The 25,065-nt window shown below is 44.3% G+C and overlaps 1 protein-coding gene across 2 annotated transcripts in view; it reads left to right on the top strand.

Moving 5' to 3' along the window:
• tusc3 (tumor suppressor candidate 3) overlaps positions 1 to 25,065 on the top strand; it is a 627,392-nt gene that overhangs the window by 286,474 nt on the left and 315,853 nt on the right. For both annotated transcript variants that reach the window (XM_038791119.1, XM_038791118.1), the window contains exon 6: positions 3,809 to 3,898. In XM_038791119.1, the coding sequence (XP_038647047.1) occupies positions 3,809 to 3,898 (90 nt within the window). The remainder of the gene's footprint in view (positions 1 to 3,808; positions 3,899 to 25,065) is intronic.

Below are 25,065 nucleotides of genomic sequence, written 5' to 3'. Positions count from 1 at the left end.
CAGCAAATAAGTTGTTTCAACATTTTGCAACAATTCGGTGACCGCATTAATTCTTTGAAGTAATCGGTTCCACAAAAGTACGGCGGATGCCAGGAACATGAATAAATTTGAGGAGATACACAGATTTTTAATTAATAAAAGGGTTGATCATTATAGAGAACAGGCAGAAAAATGGAGTTGAGGCTGAGAGGAAAGCAGCCATGTTTGTATTGAATGGCGGAGCGGGCTCGAGGGACTGAAGTGCCTACTCTTGTTCCTTGCACATATGTTCTTCAAACAGTAAAAACTACAGTATTGTACTTTTCAAACTTCTCTGCCAAAGATTTTGCTTCAGCTTTCACACCCGGTTTCTCTAATTTTAATGTGGCTAAGTCTGATAAGCATTCCTTTATATCGAGAAAATTCAGCCAGAACGCCAAAACAGTATCTGCATGAGTGGGTCACTTGGTATCCAAATTCTTTTGACCGTCAAATTTTTTCCCTGTGCCTGCCCCAAGAGTGATTGCAGTAAGTGAGGTTACTGGCCCTGCGGGCCCCATCCACCAATGTCCCCCCCGTCCCCCCATCCACTAATGTCCCCCCGTCCCCCCATCCCTGCCCTGTCGGTATCCAACCGGGTCGGTGCCCCGGTCCTGGCGCCCGTCCCTGCCACCATGTATGGAAATCGAAAATGAGGCATAAAAGTCAAAAGCATGTGCAGCTCCCTCCACAATTTTTCTGAGCTGCTCTGCCATTATATTGATGAAGTCACCGTGTGTTCTGTGCATTAAAAAGTTGGTCTTCCCTTAGTACCAAATTGCTAACTTTTCAAATGCTCTTTGAGAAACTCATCAAATTCACTGAGATATTCAAAGCAGGCTAAAAACATTACCTCTTTGACTTGACACTGATGACTCATCATGTCCTCTTAAAGGAAGTCCCAAGGAAGATAGCAGTTTGACTGTAGCACCAACACGTTTCAGTCCTCCAGTAAGAACACCCCTTTTCAAACTCAACTGATAACGTAAAGTCAGTTCTTCAGATAATTTACATATTGAACGAATGCACACATAGCTTTAATATGAATTTTGGAAGTTTTATGATCAGCAATATCTCTTACAATAGTTTTCCAGTTGGAATACCCAATATTTTTCCAGTTGAGTATCCATTAGCAAATTATTGTTTCCCTTTACAGTGGCCAGTGAATGATTTGCAAACGTAACAGTAGACTGCCTTAGAAGTAGCCAGAAAAAAACAACCAATTTCTTTTTCTGTCATGCTACTTCTTTTCACCCTCAGAAAATGGCACTTATGAAGACTTCTAAACTGCTTTTGGCCTCGAACCTCAAACTCTTTCCTCAAATTTTCCATATTAGCCTTGTTCTCTGGTATAACAGAATATTCAATCATACCCAGTGGAACAGATTATGGCCATAAGGTAATGTTTTCAGGGTAGGTTTCTTCCCTCACTTCAACAGCAGAAGAACAACGAGCTTCTGCTGTATCTTGCAGTTCCACTCCCATTTCAGAGTACACATCTTGTTCACGTTTTTCAGGCGATGTTTTGTCTCTGGAAATCAGCAGGTCAAGAGTCATCAGACAAGTCTCCAAAACTTTTGGTGGATGTTGTTGTCGAGGATGAATGTGCAGTTTGGGCACTGCTCAACATTTATCAAATCTTTTAAAGTATAGTGCCAAACTGTCTTTTTACCTAACTTTGTTCTTTTGCCTTGCCTGCCTGTGTTTTACACTACCAGATTCAAAGTGTCTCTTCATATTGACCGATCTGTCTTGCTTTCAACGAGTATGAATTTTCAGAAAGCGCAGGCTTCTTTGCCCCCCTCAGCCCTGACCTGGATGTTTAGTCGCCCCTGAAGGAGCTCCCCTCGACGATCTAAGCTCACAGGTGTGCTAATGGTGGCTCACTAGCTGCCTGGCTGCTGCTGCTGCTGGCTACCTGGCCTGGCTTCTGCTCTCATCCTTGGAAGTCTCATTGCCACCCAGCCCCTCACTCTCAGCCTCTGGTGGAGTCACGCTACTGCTCCCTGAAAACATGGCGGAGGCTCCTGCCTGGCCTTTGCACCTCCTGACTGCTTACACTTCTCGCTCAGTTAGCTGGGCCTCGAGTCTCGACAATCAGGTGTGCTCCTGGCTGGCTGCTTGCTGCTGTGTATCTGGCCTGGACTTGGCTCTCACCCTCACCCGTCCGGTTGCCGCCCTGCCCTCCCACTTTCAGCCCTGGCATCTGGCTCTGGTCGAGTCACTGCGCTGCTCCATATAAACCATGAGGCCGGTGCTTGCTGGCCCTCATATCTTCTGTCTGCTCCCCTCTCCCTTGGGTATCCAGAACTTGTGCCTCAAGCACCACACGTGCTCCTGGCTGGATGCCTGGGAGCGTGGTCTTACCTGCCCTGGCCTCTGTTCTTTCTTTGGTTGCCCGCCCGCTCTGACCTGAAGTCAGAGCTGTCGCCCTGCTTCTTCCCTCGATGGCTGTTGGCTAGCGCTGCCTCCTCGCTTCACTGGCCCGCAGTCTGATGTCAGGTCAGCAACCTCACTTTTCCCTCAGGCTACGGGGCACATGTCAGAAACCTGGCTGCTGCTTCACTCAATGAAGGTTCAGAAACGTCACACCAGACAATCAGGAGATCCACCTGAACTGCTTTATGCCTCCACCACCTATCAATATCTTGTACTAAAGGGGAGTCCACCAATCAGAGCTTTGGATGTACCTAAACCACATGGTTGCAGTAGTTCAAGAAGACAGCTCACCACCACCTTCTCAAGACAATTAGGGATGGGAAATAAATGCTGACCGAGCCAGCAAAGCTCACATCCCAAATTAAAAAAAAAAAAATGATGGCAAAGATGATTCTAATGGTAGCGTTAGATGAGAAAGGATAGGAGGCAGCTCGAGTGGAGCATAAATGTCAGCATGAACCAGTTGTGCCTTTTTCTATGCTGTATATCCTATGTAGTAGCTGCTTCCATTAATTTGCCATAAACATTTCAGTGTGTTCAACCATCAGCCCCTGTTGCCAGCATGGTATGCAGATGTCAGGAAGTATGGGTTGTTACAAAAAGGAGTTAATGTTGTAGTGAATTGGGAGATACATCAGCATCACATATTTCATGAACAAATATTAGTACTGCACATTGTGACATCCTTTAATGTCATTATATTTTATTCTTGTCTGCCCCAGGTTCAGGTTGCCTTCTGTTGTTGCCTAATCCCATACTGCCTACGCCTTTAAATGCTCATTTGTTGGGTATATTGAAGGCTAAGATAGATAGATTGTTGGACTTTAGAAGAATTTTGGGATATGAAGTTTTTGGGCAGGAAAGTTATATTGAGTCACAAGACGAACCATGATCTTATTGAATAGCTGAGGAAGTTTGAAGTGGTTTGAAGTATGATCTATACCTGCAACTGTTTCTGATGTTCTCCAGCACCATCATTTCTAGAGAAAGCTGTTGCCATGTTTACTCAAATATCTTGCCGCTTCACCAGCAACCAGTTACAGCTCTCCTTTCTGCACTTTAAGGACAAGTATGTACATTTAAGAACAGCTGGTTGGTGTAATATTTTGATTGGGAGCCAATTTAACTATCTGCACGTGTTTATCATTTGGCAGAAGTCAATTCCAGATCGGCAAGTTTTTTAAATTGCCGATTGGGTCAGGCCAGCGGAGTTCTGTTCTGGAACAGGTACTCCCAACACAAGTTTATTTGGTCAGATTTGAAAGTTGGTATTTATAAATCAGCAAAATTAGTAGAATAAAAAGGACTGAAAAGGTGGAAATTAATTATTAGCGCATGCTTATTTTTTCAGTGTGTGGTATTTGCCATGACGTCTGGACAAATGTGGAATCACATTCGGGGCCCTCCATATGCACATAAGAACCCACAAAATGGTCAAGTGGTAAGTACTTTGCAATTAAATAATAAAATATGATCAGAGTGAATTCAAATAACTTATTTGAGGCTTGGACTGTATCTGTGTGATAACCTTATTAATAAAACAAGGTCATTTTTTGGGGAATTGCAGATTCTAAAACTCTCCCACATGCACTACCTCTCCGGTCATGCATTTAGCTACTCTATCCTCTGTTGCGTCTGGTGCACAGTGTGTCTTTAATACAGTATAATGCAGTTATTTTTCTACTGTATAATGCCCTTATACAGTAGACAAATACCTGTGAGTCGACTTTGTTTAAAACATTAATCTCTATTCTCACACACACAATGTTAATATCAATCAATCACACCATCAATATAAGTTATACTCCAGAATGTTAAAGTTCAATACCAGACCTTGACTTAACTTTGAGTGACTAACAAGTAGTCAAAAAAATATTGGCTTTCATCTGTGCGTTGGTTTCTGTCGCCCTCGATGTTTGGTCCTTAGTCTGGTCTGATGCTCTGGCTCTGGTCTTCCTTCGGTTGATGACACGATGGTCCTCTCCTGGTGGCCAGTGAAGATCACCGTTGTTCTGTTCCTGTTGCTGGCTGCTGCAGAGAGGTTCTAGGATGGTGCGGCGCCTTTTAATCTTCCTGGATTTTGTGCCCTTATTGGCAGTCCCTGGGTCATTGCCAATTGGTTGACCAGGATTCGATCACCCTGATCGGTTAAGTCCAATCAGGGGTGACCACACCGATTTTGGGGTCTGCGATCAACGGCCCTGCCTGCAGATGCTTGGGGGCATGCAGGCTTCCCAAATAAGGAGTTTAGGCGCTGCTGTGTCTGGTAACGAGTGTGATTAACATTGCAGTTCTATTGTACCGGGGATGGCCTGGAGATGGTCTTTTTCTGTGTATTGCAATGTCCAGGCTGCAGCCTGCTTGTCAATATTCATTTGGACTGCAGCCTGCTTGTTTTTGCACTTGGCTAATTTTCCCAGAATACCTTACAGAATGTCACCTTAGGTGGCCATTCGGCCACACCTCCTATTTCTAATGCTCACTGGCACATGGCACCCAGAATAATCTACAGATTACTACCTTTGAAGTACTGTTTATTAATTTGTTTCCTAGCCCCTAAAATCTATTAATAGGGCCTCAATGCTCTTCCTACCTGTATCATTGGTACAGATATGGATCACAACCTATGACTGTTCACATTTCCCATCAAAACCCAGTGTAGCCACTCACTGACATCTTTGGCCCTGGCAGCATAGAGGCAACAAAGCATCCTGTAATCATACAGTAATGCCTGACTGTTTCCCATAATTATTCCGGATCAGTGTTGCTTTTTGACCTTCCTTCTCTTTTCCTGTACAGCTAAGCACCCATTGTGTGTGGGCTTGGCTCCAGTTGTACAGTCAAGGAGCCATCACCCGCACTGGTATTTAGAACTTAGTAGTGGTTAGAGTGCAAGATAAATGCAGGGACTCTTGCAACACCTGCCTGGTCTTCCTTATCGATATGCTGGTTATTCTCTCTCTACCTGTACACACTTCAGTTGCGAAGCGACCATCCTCTGAAATGGGACTCGTTTTAGGGGCTGGTTTAGCACATGGCTAAAGAGCTGGCATTTAAAGCAGACCAAGGCAGGCCAGCAGCATGGTTCAATTCCCGTACCAGCCTCCCTGAACAGGCGCCAGAATGTGACGACTAGGGGCTTTTCACAGTAACTTCATTTGAAGCCTACTTGTGACAATAAGCGATTTTCATTTTTTTTTCAAATGTTTTATCCATGTAACTCTGAGCCTCAAAGATGCACTGAAGTGGTGTTAACTGCTGCTCCAGCTCCGAAAATCAGAATTCAGATTCCTCCAGCGACGATGCTGGAGTGCAAGTGCAAGAACAATGCTCGCACTTATGGCTATCCAGGACTCGAGAAGCATCCTACAGATCCCACATGACACATGGTATGTATTCAATGGAATTGATGTGTCATACCATGCCTCTATTTATTTGGTTGCTATCTAAACTGAACAGAAATAAATTTACGACTTGTCCCTGATCTGGACAAAAAAGCTCACCAGCTATTGCCAAATCAGCTTCTTCCTTCGTGATGAAGTCGCTTTAAATGCATTTTTACTCCTCTCCCTGATGTTCATGTTCTGGTATCGCTAAGTTCTGATTGCTTCTTCGAAACTGATCTCTGAAAAATTGAGATACGTCACCGTCATGGATAGTAACTTTTGGATTTCTTCCTTAGTGTTCCGGATTCACTTTGAGCTCTGACTCGCTGCTCTTCCTGAATCTCTTCCATTAGTTTTACCTGTTGTCTTCTTACATTGTTTCCTCTCAGGCTTGCGTTCCCCATGTTGTTATGACACTTCATTGTAATATCCAACTCAATGTTCAATTTGATTGATGATGGTGAAAGGAAATGTAATACATTGATGCATTTTATCTGCAGCAGTAATAACTTCTTTATGGTTGATTTAGTTGATCGGATTTACATTGAGCAGAAACTATTAAACCTTGTCTAAAAAGACCAACTGAGGCCCAGATCTTCGCCACGACAGAAAGGCTCTCCATCGTGGTGAAAATGGTGCATGAACCTGAAAGTCTTAACTGCTGCGCTGGAACACAACATTCCCAGTTTTCACAGGGGCAGGATTGGAGTCAGGCCAGAGTTTGTGCATGTGTGGCTTACAAAGGCAACTGACCATTTAAATTGCCAGCTACCGCCATTGAAATGGGATTGTGGTAGACCATGATTGTGAAACCCAGAGTGTGCAGATTAACCCAGATAAGTACTGTTCTGAACATGATGGATGTTTTTGGATAGCTAGGAGAGGCAAGATACTTATTTCGATATGGTCCTGGACATCTTTGGGAGAGGTACGCACCCTTTAGGATTGTAAGCATAATTGTGTGCAAGAAAGTCCATAAATGCATTGAAACTGAGAAATAACTAGCAGCTAGATGGTTGGCATTGAGGAGGTAAGGTCAAAGGGTGGATGAGAGCATGGGTTGGCATAAGTTGGCACTGAGGTGACATGGAGGGCTGATTATTTTTGTTTCAATAATTTTTTAAAAATTAATTCAATTCAACAAGGCTCCTGAGCTCTGAGACAGTCCGTCCACCTAGTCTGCTTCTGCACTGGACAGCCTTTGGACTCGTTCTGGGGGAGGTGGTCCCAACTTCTAACCTGGCCTGCCCTCCTGGAACAAAAATCAGAATTGCACATGTCCATTTTAAAAGGTTGGGTTCACAAATCTGGGAATTCTCCCATTTCTGCACACCAGACCTGGGACTGAACATCTGGGCCTAAAATTCAATAGTAGGAATTGCAGGTTTTGCACGGCAAAGATTCCCACCCCCATCCCCACTTCCTCTTCATTCAGGTGCTGCCTGTCTGCTCAGAATTTTCAAAGCTGTCTGATGCTATAACTTGAAAGGTGAAGTGTGGCATAACTTAAATAAAAATGGGCATTCACTGGTTGTAGAGATTTGTGTCCTGACATAAATACTGCTGCATGTATGTTGCAAATGGATTTCACAGGTTTTTATGGCCTCACTGACATTCGCATAACTATTTACGATACATATGGAAGCCAATGCATTGAAAAAATGTTGAGTGGTCCCTTTTAGAAAACTGATTGCAAATCATTAGTGTTGTTACCAACAGATTGTAACTTCTTTCAAGTCATACCCAAGGAACTTTAACACATTGAAATGAAAATCGCTTATTGTCACGAGTAGGCTTCAATGAAGTTATTGTGAAAAGGGGCAGCAGGGTAGCATGGTGGTTAGCATACATGCTTCACAGCTCCAGGGTCCCAGGTTTGATTCCCGGCTGGGTCACTGTCTGTGTGGAGTCTGCACGTCCTCCCCCTGTGTGCGTGGGTTTCCTCCGGGTGCTCCGGTTTCCTCCCACAGTCCAAAGATGTGCGGGTTAGGTGGATTGGCCATGCTAAATTGCCCGTAGTGTCCTAATAAAAGTAAGGTTAAGGGGGGGGTTGTTGGGTTATGGGTATAGGGTGGATACGTGGGTTTGAGTAGGGTGATCATGGCTCGGCACAACATTGAGGGCCGAAGGGCCTGTTCTGTGCTGTACTGTTCTATGTTCTATGTAAAAGCCCCTAGTCGCCACATTCCGGCGCCTGTCCAGGGAGGCTGATACGGGAATCGAACCGTGCTGCTGGCCTGCTTGGTCTGCTTTAAAAGCCAGTGATTTAGTCCATCGAGCTAAATCAGCCCATTGACAAATTAAGAAAGAGTTTGATTGCTTAGTCAAGCGCTCAGATTCTGAATGTATTTCATAACTTCATTTTTACCAGTACGTCTGCAGAGCCGCAAAATAAAATAACAATATTCTGTCGCTTGGAATAAGAGAAAATAATTACCATTAGGTAGCCATATTTTAGTTGCAATGATTAATAATTACAATTATGAGTTTTGTAAACTGGATCTGACCATTCTTGAGCAGTCATAGAATCTTAGATCATAGGTTCCCCACAGTGCAGAAGGAGGCCATTTGGCCCATCGAGTTTGTACCGACCATTCAAATGAGCACTCTGCTTTACAAGTATCCAACTTGCCCTATCCTCGTAATCCCATAACCAAAACCGCACTTCACAGAGTCAGTAGTACAGATGAATGCCGCCCACAGGAGGCCGGCCTATATATGGCCCTGGTGCGGGGGGAGCCAGAGGCGGAGCCATACCGGGGTTACAGTACATACCTGGAAGCAGTTCATATCACTACTTCCAGGTCATGGGTCACAGGTTACGGTATCATGCATACATTATGGTGAATACATTCACCACAAGTGAATATTTTTTATCTTTGTTATTTCAGTTCTCTTCTGACTTAGGAGCAGGAGGAGGCCATTCAGTCGTTCAAGCCTGGTCTGCCATTCAATAAGACTATGACTGATCTGCTTTGACTGATCCATTTTAGCATCTTCCCCATTAACCCTGGACTCCCTTATCTATCAAAAAGGATATCAAAGAGGGGCTGGTTTAGCACAGTGGACTAAATAGCTGGTTTGCAATGCAGAACAATGCCAGCAGCACGGATTCAAATCCCGTACCAGAACATGCGCTGGAATGTGGCCACTAGGGACTTTTCACAGTAACTTCATTGAAGTCTACTTGTGACAATAAGCGATTATTATTATTATTAAATATGTCTAACTCAGGTTTAAATAAAGTCAGTGATCCAGCCTCCATTGCTTAATGGGGAAGAGAGTTTCATATATGAACGACCCTTTGAAAGAAAAATATTCTCCTCAGTGGAAGCATCTTCCTGGTATCCACCCTATCAAATACCCTCAGGATCATTCAATAAGACCATCTCTCATTCTTCTGAACTCAGTTGCAAGAATTGCAACATCATCCAATTTACTTTCCCAATGAGTATAGTAGTCTTATTAAAACTTCTGTTTTGATTATACAAGTTAGAATGAAGGTTGGGAATTGTTATCTTTCATGTTATTGTATTTACATACTAGTTACAACACATAAATAAACCATTCAGTCCAGCAGGTCCATATTGGTGTTTCTGCTCCAGATGTACCTCCCCTTGCCTTTCCTCTTTCAGCCCATCAACATATTCTCCACTCTATTTTCCTTCATGTATTATCTAACTCCCTGATGCACTATCAATTACGACGAGACAAGAGTAGAATGTAATCAAGGCTTTATTACATAGAGATGTGTACCCTGGTTTAGCTCACGAGGCTAAATCGCTGGCTTTTAAAGCAGACCAAGCAGGCCAGCAGCACGGTTCGATTCCCGTACCAGCGTGGACTTCAAAGGGCCCCTCCCCTCCACCGACCGCAACACGTATTTCCTCAATGTGGTCGACAAGTATTCCCAATTCACCTTCGCCGTCCCATGCCCTGAAATGACGTCTGCCACTGTCATCAAAACCCTCAACACCATCTTCGCTCTGTTCGGTTTCCCCGCCTACATCAACAGCGACCGGGGATCATCATTTATGAGCGAGGAGCCTCGAGCAGGACGACCAGCTACAACCCCAGGGGAAACGGGCAGATGGAGCGGGAGAATGGGACGGTCTGGAGGGCCGTCCAGCTGGTCCTACGGTCCAGAAATCTCCCGGTCCCCCGCTGGCAGGAGGTCCTCCCCAACGTACCTCACGTTATTCGGTCGCCCCTGTGTACTGCGACTAACTAAACCCCCCATGAATGTCTCAGGATGTCCACCTCCGGGGTTTCGCTCCCAACGTGGCTGGCAGCTCCAGGACCCGTTCTCCTCCGCAATCACGTGCGGTTCCACAAGGTGGACCCGTTGGTTGAGAAGGGACAGCTACTCCACACAAACCCGCAGTACGCCTACGTAGCGTATCCCGACGGCCGCTAAGACACAGTCTCCCTCAGGGACCTGGCACCAGCAGGCCAGCAGCACGCCCCCCCCCCCCCCCCCCCCCCCCCCCCCCGCTCTGCCCTGGCGCCACCCTCCATCCCCCAGTGCACCCCACCACAGCCCCCGCTCCATGACAATCTGTCCTCCCCTGGGACCCACCCGGGGATGAAGAGGATGTCGACACGCTCCCGGAGTCACCGAAGACCAAGCTGATGCCTGAGTCTCCACCAGTACTGCGGCGCTCTCAACGACAGATCAAGGCGCCTGATCATCTAAATTTCTAACCTTCTCTGTAATTTTAAAGCAAATCTGTATGTAAGTAGTTTTTCCACCACCCCTGCTGGACTCATTTTTAACAGGGGGTGAATGTGGTCATCACCACTGTTGTATTATATTGTATATACTGGTATTACGGTAAGGCCCCTGTACTACACGTACGGGGGTAGATCCCTGCCTGTTGGCTCTGCCCAGTAGGCGGAGTATAAATGTGTGTGCTCTCCAAACAGCAGCCATTTCACCAGCTGCTGTAGGAAATGAAAAAAAATGAAAATCGCTTATTGTCACGAGTAGGCTTCAATGAAGTTACTGTGAAAAGCCCCTAGTCGCCACATTCCGGCGCCTTTCCGGGGAGGCTGGTATGGGAATCGAACCATGCTGCTGGCCTGCTTGGTCTGCTTTAAAAGCCAGCAATTTAGCTCAGTGAGCTAAACCAGCCCCGATTACAAATGGTAACAAGTTACGTTAACGCAACACAAGTGCCAGGCAATACGGAAGAATGTAGCAGTCCTCCCTTGAATTCAGTAGCATTACCATTACTGAAAATCTTCTTTATGTTGATTGTGGAATTATCATTAACTGGAAAGGGAACAAGAAGCCCTATAAATACTGTGACTGATTCAGGTCAGAGGCTGGCAATACTACCACAAGTAACTTACTTCCTAACTCCCCAAAGCCTGTGCAATATCCACAAGGCACAAGTCAGGACTGTGTTGAAATAGTCTCACTTGCTGAGGTGCGTGCAATTCCAATGACAACCAAGCAGCTCTAAGACAATACAGCCACTTGAAGGGCACTTCATCCACCACCATACACATTAATTCCCTCTGCTACTGGTGCATAATGGCAAAATTCCAGAATTTTGAGAGTCCTCTTCCTTTGTGCTCGGTATGTTTCCAACCCGTGAATAGTTTTCCACCTGATTTTGACTGACTTCAATTTTGCTAGGACTCCTTGACACCACACTTGGCCAAATGCCGCCTTTCTTTCAAGGCATTCATTTTCACCACATGTTGCATTCAGCTCTTTTGTCCAGGCTGAAATGAGGTCTGGAACTGAGTGACCCTTATTGATCCAAACTGACCATCGATGAGCAAGATGTTACTGAGTAAGTGCCGATTAATAATATTGTCAACAATATCTTCCGTCACTTTACAGCTGATCGAAAGAATTAAAAAAGTAAATAAATTTAGAGTACTCATTTATTTTTCCAATTAAGGGGCGATTTTAGCGTGGCCAATCCACCTAACCTGCACATTTTTTGGTTGTGCGTGTGAAACCCACGCAGACAAGGTGAGAATGTGCAAACTCCACACAGACAGAGACCCAGGGCTGGGATTCGAACCAAGGTCCTGAGCTCCAAAGGCAGCAGTGCTAACCACTGCCACGTGCCGCCCTGATGAATGAACAAATGCTGATGAGGCAGTATTTGGCAGGTTTAGATGTACCCGGCTTTTTTTTGGACCAGGAATAGCTTGGAATTTTTCACATTTTCGGTAAATGTCAGTATAGTAACTGTACTGGAACTACTTGGTTAACGGCACAACTGGTACTGGAGACCAAATCTTCAGTACTACAGCTAGGATATTGTTAAGGTCTTAGTCTTTGCTGTATCCAATGCCGTCAACTGCTTTGATATCATATGTAGTGAACCTGGCCTTTATGATGATATTCACTACCCTCTGAATGAAGAAATTCCTCCCCATCCCAGTCTTAAATGGCTTGCCTTTTATTCGGAGACTGTGTCCCCAAATCCCCACCCAGGAAAAACAACCTTTCTGCATCTACTTCCTTTCATAATTTCAATATCACCTCTTCATTCTTCTAAACTCTAAAGAATATAGGACCAACATCCTCAATCTCTCCTCATAGTATGGTCCTGCCATCCCAGGAAGTAGTCTGGTGAATCTCTATCCTTCCTCGACTAAGAGAACCAAAACTTTACACAATACTGAAGGTGCGATCTAACCAAGGTAGACTGCACCTCAAGTAAGACATCTTTCGTCTGTACTCAAATCTTCTTGTCATAAAGACCCACATACAGTTAATTTTCTAATTGCTTGCTGTATCTGCATGTTAGCGTTTAGTGAGTTATGAAAAAGGATGCCCAACTTCCTTTGGACATCAACACTTTCCAATCTCTCACCATTACTCTACATCTCTGTTCCTCCTTCCAAAGTGGATAACTTCACACACATTTATATTATATTACAACTACCATGTTTTTCCACTCACTGAGCCTCTTTAAATCCCCTTGAAGCCTCTTCAAAGCTCACATTCCCACCTAGTTTTGTGTCACCTGCAAACTTGGAAATATTACTTTTTGTTCCCAAATCCAAATCATTTATATAGATATGAACAGCTGAGGTCCAAGTATTGATCCTTGCGGTACCCCACAATTCACAGCCTGCCAACCTGAGGAAGGAGCCATTTATACCTACATCCATTAACCAATCCTCAATCCATGCCAGAATATCACACCCAATACCATGTGCTCTTATTCTGTTTCCAGACTTCCTTCTTATGTGGGACATTATTGAAAGCCACTTGAAAATGTAAATATATTACATCCACTGGTTCCCTCTTGTCTATGCTGCTAGTAATATCCTCAAAACCTCCAACAGGTTTGTAAAATGTGATTTCCTTTTCATAAATCCATGTTGACGCTGCCCAATCAGAACATTATTCTTTGAGCATCCAATTGTCTCAGCCTTTATTATAGATTTGAGCATTTCCCTACTCTTGATGTCTGTTATAAAGAGGAAGCACTTAAAGCACTTAGTTGGTTAATATCATACCCATTTATCTCTACTTGCGCTATCAATTCATCTATCTTGTTGCAAATGCTGCGTGCGTTGAGATAGAGTGCCTTTACTTTTGCTTTTTTAACATTATTACATATTAAATTTCCCTCAATTCCCTTGGAGAGATTTAAACATGTGTCTCTAGAGCATAAACCCAGGCTCTGGATTACTAATCCAGTAGTTTCCATGCAGTCAAAAAAAGGATACAGAGTCAGTCAGAAGCACCCAGCAGAGTGGACGAAAAGAGCACTTGGAGGTAGTTAGAAGCACACAGAAGAATGAGCAAAAATAGGACCAAGAGACAGTCAGAAGCACCTCGATCAACCTTTCTCACTGAATCATAGAATCCCTACAGTGCAGGAGGAGGCCATTCAGCCCATTGAGTCTGCACCGACCCTCTGAAAGAGCATCCTACCTAGGCCCACCGGCCCACCTCAAACCCATACCCCAGTAACCCCACCTAAACTTTTGGACATGAAGGGGCAATTTATCATGGTTAATCCACCGAACCTTTACATCCTTTAATTGTGGGAAGAAACTGTATCACCCGGAGGAAACCTACGCTGACACAGGGAGAACGTACAAACTCCACTTAGGCAGTCACCCAAGGCTGAAATTGAACCCGGGTCTCTGGTGCTGTGTGGCAGCAGTGCTAACCACTGTGCCACCGCACCGCCCTAATCTCAGCTTTCTATATTTGGTTCTAAGTTCAGTACAAAGGAAGGAACTGATTGGTGAGCAACTGGTGAGTTATTCTGCATGTAAAAAACAGTTTGCAAAAGTTTAAGTATGCTCAGGCAGTTCAGCCAAGTGGAATGTGCATCCTGTGGAAAGTGCAAAATCATGGATGCATCATGTGTCCCAGAAAAATATGCCTGCAGGACGACCTGAGGCATTGGGCTTTATTCTTGGGAAGATGGGACCTGTACAATCTGGGTTACATCCCAGCAGGGCTAGGATCAACTGGAAGGAAAAACATACAATGTAGCAAAACTAATAGTAAGCCAGAGGATTGGGAAAGTTGTAAAAACCAACGAGAGATGACCAAAACATAATAAAGAGGGAGAAGATAAACTATGAGGGTAAACTAGCATGTAACATGAAAACAGATAGTAAGAGCTTATTTAAATATATAAAAAAGAAGAGAGCAGCCATAGTGAACATTTGTCTCATTGAGAACGAGGCTGGGGAAATAATAGTGGAAACCAGGAAATGGCAGAGGAGCTAAAGAATAACTTTGTGTCAGTCTTCACAGTGGAAGGAACTAATAACGTTCCAAAAAGATTAAATAATAAAGGGCCAAAAGGGGAGAGGAAATAAATAGAATAACTATCATTAGAGAAAAATTACAAGAGAAACTAATAGGGCTAAAGGCCGATATGTTCCTGGACCTGATGGGTTGCATCCTAGGATATTAAAGGAAGTAGCTATAGAGGTAGTGGATGCACTGGTAGTAATCTTCCAAGCATACTTAAATTTTGGAAATTGATTGGAAAACTGCCAAACTGCCTTTGTCAATAAGGGAGGGAGACAAAAAAGCAAGTAACTATATGCCAGTTACCTTAACATCTATAATTGAGAAAATGTTTGAGTCCATTATAAAGGATGAAATAGAAGAGCTGATAGAAATACATAATATAATCAAGCAGAGCCAGCATGGGTTCATGAATGGGAAATCATGCCTGACAAATTTCTTAGCATTCTTTGAGCTGGTAATGAACAAGATAGGTAAAGTGGAACCAGTATATTTAATATACTTGGATTTCCAAAAAGCATTTGATAAGGCAACGCACAAAAGGCTACTTAATAAGATAAGAACCCAAAGGGTTGGGGGTAGTATATTCGCATGGACAGAGGATTAGCTAGCTAAAAGAAGACAATGAGTAGGAATAACAGGGGAATTTTGAGGGCGGCAACCTCTAACTAATGGAGTGCCACAGGAACAATGTTGGGGCTACAATTATTGCAATATACATTCATGACTTGGTGAGGAAAATTAATGTACTATTGCCAAGGTAGTGGATGACACGAAAAAGGTGGGAAGGCAGTGGTGAGGATGGCACAAAGAGTCTCCAGAGGGATATAGACAGATTAAGTGAGTAACTGGGCAAAAACTTGGCAGATGGAATTTAATGTAGGTAAATGTGAAGTTATGCACTTTGGTAGGAAGAATAAAGGAGGTAAATATTATTTAAATGGAGAAAGGCTGCAGAAAGCTGAAGCACAAAGGGATCTGGGGATCCTCATGCATAAATCATAAAAAGCTAGCATGCAAGTTCAGCAGGTAATAGGGAAGACAGATGGAATGTTGGCCTTTATTTCAAAGGAAATGGAGTATAAAGAGAGGGAAGTCTTGCTGAATCTATATAAGGCACTAATTTGACCACATCTGGAATACTATGAACAGTTTTGATCTCCTTATCTAAGGAAACATATTCTGGCATTGGAGGCAGTCCAGAGAAGGTTCATATGGTTGATCCCGGGAATGGAGGGATTTTCTTCTGAGGAGAGGTTGAGCATGTAGATTGGGCATGTACTCATTGCAATTCAGAAGAACGAGAAGCAACCTTATTGAGACATATTGGATTCTCTGGGGGCTTAATAGGGTAGATGATGAGAGGTTGTTCCCCCTTGTAAGAGTCTAGGACCAATCTTCGAGTAAGGGGTCCCCCATTTAAGACAGAAATGAGGAGGAATTTATTCTCTCAGAGGGTAGTGAATCTGTGGAATTCTTTACCATAGAGGGCTGTAGCAGCTGGATCATTAAGCATGTTTAAGGTCGAGATAGACATTTTAAGGGAATCAAAGGTTATGGGGATAAGGCAGGAAAGTGGAGTTAAGGATTATTATATCAGATCAGTCATGATCTCATTGGGTGGTGGAGCAGACTCGATGGGCCGAATGGCTTTCATCTGCTCCTACATCTTATAGATTGGAAAACTTCATTAAAACCATGATGTTGGATAGACAATGGCTAATATTTACGGAATTAATGCATACATTGCTCTAGTTAAACATTCCTTTTTGGCACAAAAAATGCAACAAAAAAGGCTGCCAATCGATAGCTTACAAAATAAATTAAGGATAGTATTTGATCTAAGGAGGAGTCATTTAAAGGTGCTAGAAAAAATTGCAAGCCGTGAGGATTGGGAGTAGTTTAGAATTTAGCAAAGTAGGATCAAGAGATTGATAAAGAGTGAAAAATTAGAGTATGCCGGTAAGTTTGCATATAACATGAAAGTGGACAGTAAAAGCTTATACAATCATAAAAAAAGAAAAAGACTAGTAAAGGCAAATGTAGATCACTTACAGTTCGAAACAGGATAATTTATAATTGAGAACAAGGAAATGGCAGGGAAATTAACCAACTACTTCGAGTTCTGTTTTCATGGAGGAAGATGCAAATATCTTCCCAGAAATACTGAGGAATCAAGGATCCAATGATACATAGGAGTTAAAGGAAATTTGCATTTCTGGAAAAATAGTGCTGGAAAGATTAATGGGACTGAAAACTGATAAATTTTTAGTGCTTGATAATCTACATCCCATGGTACTAAAGAGGGTGGCCATAGAAATAGTGGATCCATTGGTTGTCATTTTCCAAGATCCTGTAGATTCTGGAATAGTTCTGGCAGATTGGAGGGTAGCAAATGTTACCACACTATTTAAAAAAGGAGGGAGGGAGAAAACAGGGAATTACAGAGTAGTTAACCTAACATCAGTAGTAAGGAAAATGTCAGAATCTATTATTAAGGATGTGATAACTGGACACTTAGAAAATTATATGATTGGGCAGATTCAAAGTTATGAAAGGGAAATCGTGTTTGACAAAGCTGTTGGATATTTTTGAGGATGTTACTTGTAGCATAGATAAAGGAGAGCCACATACTCTCACTCATGCACACTCTCACTTCGGCACAATCTCATTCAGGCACTCCCTCTCATTCTCCCTTGTAACGATATGTATATTGACTGGGATGTAAAGGGTTAACAAATCCATGATAATGCTTCTTACCACTAGAGGGAACCACAGAACAGTCAGATATATATAATCTGACTTCAGGGATTCTGGGAGTTAAGTGTTCGGAGAGAGCTGGAAGAGGGTCAGGCACAGAGAGCAGTTGTATACTTGAGAGTTCTGTAAATTAAAGATAGCATAGTTTTATACAATAACCTTCTACTTTAGGAATGTGAACGGACCTTAGTTGTATAATAAATTAATATTTTTGTTCGTTAACAAAGCTTTGTGTTCTTTATTCAACACTACGCATCCGAGCCAACCAGGTAAAGCAGAATAAGCCGGTAGCACTGTGGTTAGCACTGTTGCTTCACAGCTCCAGGATCCGAGGTTCGATTCCCGACTTGGGTCACTGTCTGTGAGGAGTCTGCGTGGGTTTCCTCCGGGTGCTCTGGTTTCCCCCACAAGTCCTGCAAAATGTGCTGTTAGGTAATTTGGACATTCTGAATTCTCCCTCCATGTACCCGAACAAGCAATGTGGCGTCTCGGGGCTTTTCACAGTAACTTCATTGCAGTGTTAATGGATGCCTACTTGTGACAATAAAAATTATTATTATGTGCAATACATGTTTGCACATGACACCATGGACGTCATGATGCCAGAATGCTGTGGACACGCCCACTTAAAGAAAAACTGCTGGGAAATCGAAAAAAACAAGTTTTAAGGGCACAGAACAGAGGTTTTTTACCTCACAAGGCAGAACATTGCCTGAATTTGAACAAACAGCTGAAGAAGACTTTTGCAGCATCATGGAACAAAATGTTTGCAGCATGCAATGAGAAGAAAATGTCAACAAATCTAAAACTAAAGAAGATAAATCCTACATTGAAGAATATTGCTCTGATATGGCAGAGATATTCGATTTTGATGATTATTGTGTTAGTAACATGACTAAAAAGCTAAATACTGTAGCACTCTACGAAAGTTAGATGAATCCAATACATTGATGGAATTGCATACCTTTTTTACATTGGACAGCAGTAACCTGACAAATGAACAACCAGAAGAATAAGACTCCACAGGAAGAGCACTGAAAGACTCCAGAAAGAGAGCAATGAAAGAAGAAGACTATGAAGATTTATCTAGTTTATTTGATCAACAAAAAGGAGACTACAAAGGTCTATCCACTGTATTTGTGAATTGTGACAAAGATATCACAAGTAGCATACAAGCTGTACAGGACAAAAGCGAGACTGACATCTCAACTGAACTGTACAACAAAACATGACAATCAGAGTACAACAATGAATGAATCAATTGAGAACACATCAATTGTGAACAACCTACAAGAAAATTACATCTTGGAAAAGTTGATTCCAGAAGAGGAGATCAAAGATAAATCAGATCACCCAGAAGGGGCTGATGTCACAAAACGCAACGATGCATCAGATCACCCACAGGAACCTGATATCATAAAGTGCAGCGAAACATCAGATAATACAAAGGACACTGATGCTATTTTTAAAAAATGAATCAAACAATCCAGAAGGAACAGATCCTGAGCACACAAAATGCGACTACAGAACAACAGACTGTACACAATGGTACGACTCTGAAACCGAAGGATAATTGAACAGCACAGTCCAATGCAATGGCAAGAAAGTGTTGAAACTTGCAGTCACACATGACAGAACATACAGTCTGAAAAGCAATCCAGATGGCAACTAAGCAAGGACAGTGTGTGAAACATAGCTACAGGTCGAGGTCCAACAATAGTTGTGTAGACAATATAAAATTCATGCATAATGACACCAATGTCAGGAAGAACAGGACATTGCTGAGACAAAAAAGGAGTCATGCCAATAAATGTAATCCCTACAGTGCAGAAGGAGGCCATTTGGCCCTTCGACTATGCACCAACCCTTCCAATGGACACTCCATCAATGTCCACTCCACTCTATCCCCGTAACCCGATAACCTAATCTGAACATTCCTGGACAGTAAGGGCAATTTATTATTGCCAGTCCACCTAACCATACATCTTTGGACTGTGGGAGGAAACCAGAGTACCAAAGAAAACCCTTGCAGACACAGGAAGAATGTGCAAGTTCCACACAGACAGTCATCCAAGGCTGAAATTGAACTCGGATTCCTGGCACTGTGAGGCACCAGTGCTAATAACTGTACCACCATGCCATCATACATCAACTGCACATGCAGGGAGTGAAAACCCTTCCTATTTATAAAGGCACCCCCTGATGAGCCAGTGCTCGTATGGGGATATGTATGCCATCAATCACCCCTGGACCTGCGGCACGCCAGTGATGGCGGAAAATCTTGCTACCTGGGCATCCTGATGTCCATACTGAAATTTATATTGTCTGCTGTCCGGTCGCAAAGGGCATCCGTCACAGCACAGATGCAACTGTGTGTAGATGTCTGCAAGATCCCAGTCAGGTACCTGCTTGGCCCCTGGAAAGACTTGGATGCACAAACTTCAGGGCAACTGTCACCTTGTCAGTCTCGCTGGTTAGCCAAAGTCTTTGACAGCAGAAAGGGCCTGGCAGCTCCTTGAAGGACAGGTGCCTATGGTACATACATGCCCTCATGCAGCGCCTCCTTCGCAGCTCCTCCTGTTAAATGACTGGCACTCGAGCCTCACTGGTTTGCCCCTGTTCTGGGGCTTGCTCCTCTTATTTAGCGTCCTCCCTGAGCAGGCCCTGTTTCTCCAGCCTCCGTACATCCACAATAGCAGCTTCAGGATGGCAGATAGCAAGCATTACTGGCTGTGCTCCGAAAGTCATCATTTACGGGGAGAAAAGAGAAAACATGTTAGCAAGCTGAGTATTCCCTTTCCCCTCCAAATCCAATAGGCTACATGGTGACCCTGAGTTGCACTTTAGCTGCACCCTCCAGATGTCTCAGTAAACCTATCCCCGCCCCTCAGCCGCTCCCCCCAATATGTTGTCGTCCGCACTGCACCCCTGCTACCAATAAGTGGCACCGGTCCTGTGATGTGGGGCTTGTCTACTCTCGCCACCTGCCCCTGTCAACAGGGGTACCAGTGACTGCTGCCACCCTTGTCAGCAATAGGCTCTGTGGCCCCTGTCCTGTTTCCCTAGCGGGATCTACTGTGGGTGAAATCATTGGCTGGGCTGTTGTCATCCTAACAGCAGGATGGCACTTGGTTGTACGGTGGGGAGGGTCACTGTGTGCCACCTACCGCTGTCATGCGTAGAGGCTTGTGTGTGGGCAGGTCCTACAGATGGAGGTGAGCGAGGGAAATGTGCATTTGCTGAGAGCTTAGCTTCAGGGTGATGTTGGTCCGGGATGTGACACATAAGTTGTGGCAACCTGTCTGGGAGCAAGATGGTTGGAAGAAGGGGCACGGTGGACAGGCAGAGCTTGGAGTCAGCTGGTAGTCCTGAAGGTTGGGTTCACTGATAGTGTCACTGGTGAGGCCTCTGCCCTGAGTGGGGCAGTGTGCGAGGGATGGTGCCCAATGCCACGATACATGGGTCCTTTGTTTGGGGTTCGCCTGCTTCCCCTGCAGGAGGAGACCCATCCCATTGATGGGTCAGCTTAGTTCTGAGGGTTTCCAGAGGGGCTGCCTGGGTGGGCTCCAAAATGACCAGAGGCTCTATGAACATTTACAGGAGACAGTGAGCAGTCAGCAGTGTGAACAGCCATGGCCTGTAAGTAGCAGTTGAATTGCTTTGTCGCGCCGCAGGTTGCAAGATAAAAGCCATTGTCCAGGTGAATGGTCATCCACTTATAATGGAACAGGACACGGTGGCTGCAGTCTTAGTGATAAGATGGCAGACATTCAAAAAGATAAGGACGGGAATCCAGCATTTGAACGTGAAGTTCAGACAGCAGTCTGCCAGGTTGCCCTTGATAATAGTATGGTGCCGCAGCCCAAGTCAGCTGGGCCGTGATTGGCTGCAGAGGCTCCATTTGGACTGACAGCGGATTTTCAGGATGGGCATTGATGAACGATATGAAGTCCTGGGCAACTACGAAGAGGGCCTGGGTAAGATCAAAGGTGCCGTGGCCAAGATTCACGTAGACCCTGAGGCCCAACCAAAGTATTCCAGGGTCCACCCAGTTCCCTATGCATTGCTGAGAAAGGTAGAGGATGATCTCAACCGCTTGGAAAACCTAGGAATCATTCAGTCGGTACAATTTTCAGATTGGGCAGTACCTGTAGTCCCAGTACTGAAACCAGATAAAAGCATCCACCTGTGTGGGGATTACATGCTAACAGTGAACAAGGCCTCTCGTTTGGACAGATACCCAATGCCGCAAATAGAGGACCTCTAACAAAGCTGGCTGGGGGCACTCTTTTTCAAAACTTGACATGAGTCACGTATATCTGCAATTAGAGCCAGACGCAGGTTCCAGAAAATTCGTGACCATTAATACCCACAGAGGCCTCTGCAAATATACAAGGATAACAATGGGGTGTCATCGACTGCGCTTTTTCAAAGAGTCACGGAGAATATCCTCCAAGGATTACCGTGACTGGCGGTTTATTTGGATGACGTCCTGGTCACCGGAACCAACGAAAAGGTGCAGCTGAGCAACTTGGAGGAAGTTCGTCACTGGTTTTCCAAGAAAGGTGTCTGGCTTAAGAGAGGAAATAGCATTTTTTACGCAAGAGAGGTCACATACTTAGGGTACCATGTCTACGGAGACAGCTTGCACTCAGTCGAAGAAGGTGCGAGCAATTAAACAAGCCCCATGACTGACAACGGTCATTCTTAGAACTCGGAAATTATTACTGGAAATTTATCCCGAACTTGCCGACCATTCTCGCACTGCTGCATGCGCTATTGAAAAAAATACCAGGAGTGGGCGTGGAGAGCGCGCAAGAAGAAGTGTTCCCCAAGTTGACGCAACGATTGTCGTCATGAGGTTTGTTGTCTACGATCCCTCAAAGTCCCTTTTGGTCACTTGTGATGTCTCCCCACATGGAATTGGGATGGTGTTATCCTACCACATGGACGATGGAATGGCGAGACCATTAGCCTACGCTATGAGAATTTTGGCAACTGTGGAACTGTGCTTAGATTGAAAAAGAAGGGCTGGCCATCATTTTTGTGGTGAAGAAATTCCACCAGTATGTGTATGGGCATTGCTTCACCATAGTAACAGAAACAAGCCATTGCTCAGATTGTTTAAAGAAGACAGGGCAATTCCACCAATAGCATCTGCCTGAATACAGTGTGGACCCTATTGTTAGCAGAGTACAAGAAGGTATTTGCGTTTCACACGGGCACAGATCACAAACACAAATGCTCCGAGCCGGCTCCTGTCGCTGACAGTCCCCTCATGCCAACCAAGGACTGACGAGGTTGTATCTGTGGATACCTTGTCGGTCACCGCTACACTAGTTCACGATTGGACACAGAGGGGCCCAGTCTCGGCAAAGTTACACCATGTCATCTTACATGAGGGTCAGCAGAGAAACTGCCTGAGGAGTTGCAGGGTTTTAGGGTCAAGTAGCAAGAGCTCAACGTGGAGGATAGCATCCTGTGGAGAGATTGCATTGTGATTACAAGTCAGGCAGACTGGTCATACTTCAAGATCTACACAGTGGACACTGAGGGTGTCAAAGATGAAAAGACTAACCAGGAGATACTTATGGTGGCTGGACCTGGATGGCAATATCGAAGCTTTGACAAAGAGTCATCCAGACTCAAAACTTTAGCTCCTTTCCCTCTCCATAGATGCTGTCAGACCTGCTGAGATTGTCCAGTATTTTACGTTTTTGTACCTTTGTCTCTGAGTTTAGACATTTTGACGATATTTTGAGTGTCAGAATAGACCCCAAACACTGATAGTCAAAAAGCTGAACGTTTTATCCCAATTTTAATCTGTTTATATTGGGATAAATTGCAGAGATTTTCGAGGGGTTGGTGGGAGTGGGGTGTGAGGGCGTAGAAGGTCACACTCCTGCGTGCATGCTGCCTAATTCCCATGGTGGTGGGGGGCAGGATGCCCCTACTTGTCGGGGGGAGGGGGGGCAGGATTTGCGTTTTGGGAGGAAGGGTGCCAGCCTCCGCACCTCGGTATCTGGCCGCCGGCTCAAAATAGAGGCCAGAGACTGGGATTTTGAAAGAATCCCGTGAACTACCCTCTATGTCTAAATTTTGCATGGAGAAGGGGAGTGAATCACTTATCAGCGCCGCTCCTAGTACCAGCAGATATCAGGAGTGATTCTACTCGAGCGGGAGAATTTGGAGAATCCAGCCCTTTATTTTCTGAAGATCTGTAAACACAGTCAATTTATGGAAGTAATAATTTTATGAGTGTGTGGTAGATTTTTCTTTTGTGCTTTAAACAGTATACTTTTGCAGTGGGATTGTAAATGTTACTAATTTGTTCTGCAGTTCCTAAGAATTGGCTTATTATTCCAGGACACTAGAGCAGATTATATAAGGTGGCATTGTCGGACCATAAGATTTAGGAGCAGAATTAGGCCATTCAGCCCAGCGAGTGTGCTCTGCCATTCAATCATGGCTGATATGTTTCTCATCCCCATTCTCCTGACTTCCTCCCCATAATCCCTGATCCTCGTATTAATCAAGAACCTATCAATCTCTGTCTTGAAAACTCTCAGTAACTTGGCCTCCACAGCTTTCTACGGCAAACAGTTCCACAGATTCACCACCCTCTGGCTGAAGAAATTCCTCCTCATCTCTGGCTTAAAGGGTTGTCCCTTCAGTCTGAGGCTGTGCCCTCATGTTTTAGTTTCTCCTACTAGCGGAAACATCCTCTCCCCATCCACTCTATTCAGACCTTAATATCCTGTAAATTGCAATAAGATCCCCCCTCATCCTTCTCAACTTCAACGAATAAAGGCCCAGAGTCCTCAACCGCTCCTCAGATGACAAGCTCTTCATTCCAGGGATCATTCTTGTGAACCTCCTGTGGAGCATTTCCAAGGCAAACACATCCTTCCTTAGATACGGGGCCCAAGGGCAGCATGGTGGCGCAGTGTGTTAGCCCTGCTGCCTCACGGCGCCGAGGTCCCAGGTTCGATCCCGGGGTCACTGTCCGTGTCGAGTTTGCACATTCTCCCTGTGCTTGTATGGGTTTCGCTTCCACAATACAAAGATGTGCAGGTTAGGTGGATTGGCCACGCTAAATTGCCCCTTAATTGGAAAAAATATTTTAAATGAAAAACTACGGGGCCCAAAACTGCTCCCAATACTCCAAATGGAGCCTGACCACAGCCTTATACAGCCTCAGAAGTATATCCTATTCTTGTATTCTAGCCCACTCGACATTAATGCTAACGTTGCACTTGCCTTCTTAACTGCCGACTGAACCTGCATGTTAACTTTAAGAGAATCTAGAACTAGGACTCCTAAGTCCATTTGTGCTTCTGATTTCTGAAGCCAGTTCCCATTTAGAAAATAGTCTATGCCTCCGTTCTTCCTACTTAACTGCATGGCCTGACAATTTTCCACATTGTATTCCATCTGCCACCTCTTTGCCCACTTTCCTAGCCTGTCCAAATCCTTCTGCAGCCGCCCTGCTTCCTCAATATTACCTGTCTCTCTGCGTATCTTTGTATCATCTACAAAACCTAGCAACAATGTCCTCAGTTCCTTCTTCCAGATCATTAATGATCTGCTAGACAACTTCTTAATGAAGATTTTTACTTGATTTTACCAATGAATTCAAGCTCCTGATATTAACACCAGTGTCTTCATAGCAGAAAACCATTTGTTAATGACACATAAAGCTTGATT

Source organism: Scyliorhinus canicula, chromosome 3, assembly GCF_902713615.1.
Source record: "Scyliorhinus canicula chromosome 3, sScyCan1.1, whole genome shotgun sequence".
NCBI classification, from domain to species: Eukaryota; Metazoa; Chordata; class Chondrichthyes; order Carcharhiniformes; family Scyliorhinidae; genus Scyliorhinus; species Scyliorhinus canicula.
This window is presented reverse-complemented; position numbering and strand designations above follow the sequence as displayed.